This window comes from Palaemon carinicauda, chromosome 20, assembly GCF_036898095.1.
Source record: "Palaemon carinicauda isolate YSFRI2023 chromosome 20, ASM3689809v2, whole genome shotgun sequence".
NCBI lineage: Eukaryota > Metazoa > Arthropoda > Malacostraca > Decapoda > Palaemonidae > Palaemon > Palaemon carinicauda.
The window spans coordinates 18,001,847-18,006,846 of NC_090744.1; the positions used below are offsets into that span (position 1 = coordinate 18,001,847).

The window sequence follows — 5,000 nt, forward strand, 5'->3', positions numbered from 1 at the left end:
TAGGAGAAGGACACTCCAAAATCAAACCATTGTTCTCTAGTCTTGGGTAGTGCCATAGTCTCTGTACCACGGTCTTCCACTGTCTTGGATTAGAGTTCTCTTGCTTGAGGATACAATCAGGCACTCTATTCTATCTTATTTCTCCTCCTCTTGTTTTATTAAAGTTTTTATAGTTTATATAAGAGATATTCATTTTAATGTTACTGTTCTTAAAATATTTTATTGTTCCTTGTTCCCTTTCCTCACTGGGCTATTTTCCCTGTTAGATCCCCTGGGCTTATAGCATTTTGCTTCTCTAACTAGGGTTGTAGCTTAGCAATTGATGATACTAATAATAATAATGTGCATATTTGATTAAATATTTAACCGTCATAGTTGTGGTTTAGGGACAGAAAAGTCTCAAGCTATTATCATTCAAAAATTCTAAAAATCAAATAAATTGGATATCTTTTTAAGTGAGTCGTTATTTTTGACGGGTCGCGTTCACTAGTGCATCAGTTATTTAGTAAATAGGAGTCTCAGGATACCAGCACTCAGTCTCAAGGAAAAATTTTAAGATTAAAAACAAGCCCTATGAATGTCCATCCATCTTCAGGGATAAAGACCATTTATTATTATTATTATTATTATTGCTATCCAAGCTACAACTCTAGTTGGATAAGCGAGATGCTATAAGCCCAGGGGCACCAATAGGGAAAAATAGCCCAGTAAGGAAAGGAAATAAGGAAATAAATAAATGAAGAGAACAAACTAACAATAAATCATTCTAAAAAAGGCAACGACGTCAAAACAGATATGTCATATATAAACTATTAACAACGTCAAAAACAAATATGTCATATATATTTGAATGATTCATGAAACACTGTAGACAGTAACGTTGAATTCTACGTTGTTGAAGAGAATAGTGCTAAAACATTTAGGGAGTGAATCTTATAAAATATTTAAGGAAACGGACGTGTACAGGATCCCGAAGAAGGACCAGGGTTAAATGGAAGCTAGAATGTAGAGGTGACCTGCAAGAATTAAAACCTTCATGAGATCCGGATTGGAACTATGTGGAGGTCACTCGATATATTAAAAGATTTGGAGTATGTCGAGATCCTCCACAAATATATAATGGTTCAATGAAGTGGCAAGATTAAGTTGTGGTGCCCTAATGAATTGGTGGCCTATTGGTAACGTCCCTGCCTGGCGTTCTGCTAGCTCAGTATTTTCTTGTGGTGTCTGTAACCTCACCATCCTTGTGAGCTAAGGATAGGGGGGTTTGTGGGAGCCTATAGGTCTACATGCTGAATAATCAGCATCCATTGTCTGGCCCTCCCTGGTCCTATCTTGGGTGGATAGGGGGCGTTCTACTCAAACTCAATAGTTTCTTGTAGTGTCTGCAACCTCACCATCATTGTGAACTAAAGATAAGGGATTTATGGAAGCCTATAGGTCTGCCTGCTGAATCATCAGCATCCATTGCCTTGCCCTCCCTGGTCCTAGCCTGGGTGGAGAATGGGCTTGGGCACTGATCATATGGATATATGGAAAGTCTCTAGGGCACTGCTTAATATATCTAAATCAAAGATCATACATGCAGTGGTAGCCAAAGGAGTACAGCCTAGAGATTACGATCATTAAAATTATCTTCAAGAACTACAAACATTTCCTGACTTTTCAAGAGAATTGCAATACTAATGATAATTCTATGCAAGTCTGGAGTACTTAAATAAGCAAAGAAAATATCGAAATAAAAAGTAGAATTATATTATTCAAAATATGAACAATAATATATATACATTGAACCGAGGAACAGCCAAAATGAATATATCGAAACAAAAGTAAAATAATGTTTTTCAAAAGAGGCGCAATAAAATATATACATACAACCGAGGAACAGGCAAAATGCAATAAATTGAATTGAGAAATGATGACAACACGCGAGAAAAGAGAGAAGATAGTGGAAAAGGGAGAGAAGAAAAGGGAGAGAAGAAAAGGGAGAGAAGAAAAGGGAGATAAGAAAAAGGAAACCTATTAGAGAGTACGAAGCGAACAAAGAAACAAGAGTGAGAAATAAAGCGAAATGTTGTGAGAAAATAAAGAAATAAAGACACATTCAAATGCGAATAAGGAACAAAAGCACAAGAGACGACAAAAGGAATTTTCTGTGGACGGAAAACGGTAAACGACGTTACGGGGGAATAGAAAGAACCGGAATAAAAGAGAATAATAGGAGAAGATGTGGAGGATAAATCATAAAATAAATCATAAGAAACAGTAGAGATGACAAAGAAACGCATAGTAGATAAGTAAATTTATATTATTATTATTATTATTATTATTATTATTATTATCATTAGTTGCTAAGCTACAACCCTATTTGGAAAAGCAGGATGCTATAAGCCCAGGGGCTCCAACAGGGAAAATAGCCCAGTGAAGAAAAGAAAAACAAGGAGAAAAAATATCTTAAGAACAGTAACAACATTAAATTGAATATCTCCTATATAAACTATAAAAGCTTTCACAAAGCAAGAGGAAGAGAAATAGGATAAAATACTGTGCCCAAGTGTACCCTCAAGCAAGAGAACTCTAACCCTAAACAGTGGAAGACTATGGTACTGAGGCTATGGCACTATCCAAGACTAGAGATCAATGGTTTGATTTTGGAGTGTCCTTCTCCTAGAAGAACTGCTTACCATAGCTAAAGAGTCTCTTATACCCTTACCTAAAGGAAAGTGGCTACTGAACAATTAAAAAGAATTGTATGTTATTGTAAGTTGTATGAGGACAGAGGAGAATATGTAAAGAATAGGCCAGACTATTCGGTGTGTGTGTGTGTAGGCAAAGGGAAAATGAACTGTAACTAGAGAGAAAGGTCGAATTTAGTACTGTCTGGCCAGTCAAAGTACACCATAACACTCTAGTGGTAGTATCTCAACGGGTGTTTGGCGCCCTGGCCATAATACTACTTACAGTCCTAGTCGGAACGAAAACTTAGAAAGGAAATATTCTTAAGATGTTTAATGACACAAAGGATAAGATCGCTGTCAGAGAGAGAGAGAGAGAGAGAGAGAGAGAGAGAGAGAAAGTTGATGAGTTTAAATATATAAAAAGTCTTACTATCACCATATACAACTAAAACCATTCAGAAAGTAGGTTTCAAGACCGTAGACTTTAGAGGTTGCATAGTATTTTGTTTGGGGTAACTTATTATTATTATTATTATTATTATTATTATTATTATTATGATTATTATTATCATTGATGTTGTTATTATTATTATTATTATTATTATTATTATTATTATTAGGGAATTACGACAAATTCCTTCATATATTTCTCTCCTATTATTATTATTATTATTATTATTATTAATATTATTATTATTATTATTACTATTATTATTATTATTACTATTATTATTATTATTATTGATGGTGTTGTTGTTGTTGTTGTTATGGATTCAGACAAACTCCTTAATATAGTCCTCGATTATTATGCTCATTATCATTATCATTATCATCATCATCATCCTTATCATCATTACTCCTTCATCTAACTCTCTCCTCTTCTCCCACAGACGGTAGTGAGAGAAATGAACAGACTCGGCCTGATGGTAGACTTGAGTCACGTGTCCCAAGCAACTATGAAAGAGGCACTCGAGGCTTCGAGAGCGCCAGTCATCTTCAGTCACTCGTCGGTCTACGCCATTTGCAAGAATCCCAGAAACGTCCCCGATGAGATTCTTCGAAAAGTGGTGAGTGGGAGTTATACATTTTTCAATTTTTCAAGTGTTCGGTTATTCATTTTCATTACTGGTTTCCAGTATTGTAAAAATACAGGGAAATTTTAGTAGATGGACATTTTAGATGTTTCTAGCAGACATCTTTATTGAGATTCTTAGATAAATGATGAGTAGGGGTTGTTAATTTTTCAATAACAATTTTTCTAGTGGGCTATTGGTAACGTCTCTGCCTAGTGATCACTAGACTGGGGGTCGAGTCCCGCTTAAACTCGTTAGTTTCTTTAGTGTTTGCAACCTCCCTATACTTATGAGCTAAAAAAATGGGGGTTTGGGGAAGTCAATAGGTCTATTTGCTGAGTCATCAATACCCATTCCCTGGCCCTCCTTGGTCCTAGCTTGGGTGGAGAGGGGACTTAGGCGCTGATCATACTTATATATGGTTAGTCTCTAAGGCACTGTCATGCTTGTTAGGGCAATGTCACTATTCCTTGCATCTGTCATTCATGAGCTGCCTTTATACCTTTTAAAATTTCAATTATTAGTATTGTTATTAGCTGTTGGTATTGTCCCTAGACAGAAATATTCTAGTAGATGGCATTTTGTAATTATTGACATTTTAGATGTTTTAGGAAATGGATTTTTTGTAATTTCTGACATATTAGTTCTTTTAGGAGATGGAATTTTTGTAATTATTGACAATTTAGATTTGCTAGGAGATGGAATTTTTTTAATTATTGATATTTTAGTTGTTTTAGGAGATGGAATTTTTGTAATTCTTGACATTTTAAATGTTTTAGGAGATAGATTTTTTGTAATTCTTGACATTTTAGTTGTTTTAGGAGATGGAATTTTTGTAATTCTTGACATTTTAGTTGTTATAGGAGATGAAATATTTGTAATTATTGACATTTTAGATGTTTTAGGAGATGGAATTTTTTTAATTCTTGACATTTTAGATGTTTTAGGAGATAGATTTTGTTGTAATTCTTGACATTTTAGATGTTGTAAAAGATGAATTTTTTTGCAGTTTTTGACATTTTAGTTGTTTTAGGAGATGGAATTTTTTTAATTTTTGTCATTTTATATTGCCTATAAATGCGTCTATTAATCTGACAAGTATTCCTTCTAAATATATACTATATATATATATATATATATATATATATATATATATATATATATATATATATATATATATATATATATATATATGTGTGTGTATGTGTATGTATATATGTATATATGTATATATGTATATATGTATATA

General features: G+C 33.7%; 1 protein-coding gene across 1 annotated transcript in view; it reads left to right on the forward strand.

Moving 5' to 3' along the window:
* The window catches only part of LOC137659676 (uncharacterized), a 283,127-nt gene that overhangs the window by 266,984 nt on the left and 11,143 nt on the right, over positions 1-5,000 (forward strand). Inside the window, 1 exon segment of the mRNA XM_068394501.1 lies at positions 3,569-3,745. Within this exon segment, the coding sequence (XP_068250602.1) occupies positions 3,569-3,745 (177 nt within the window).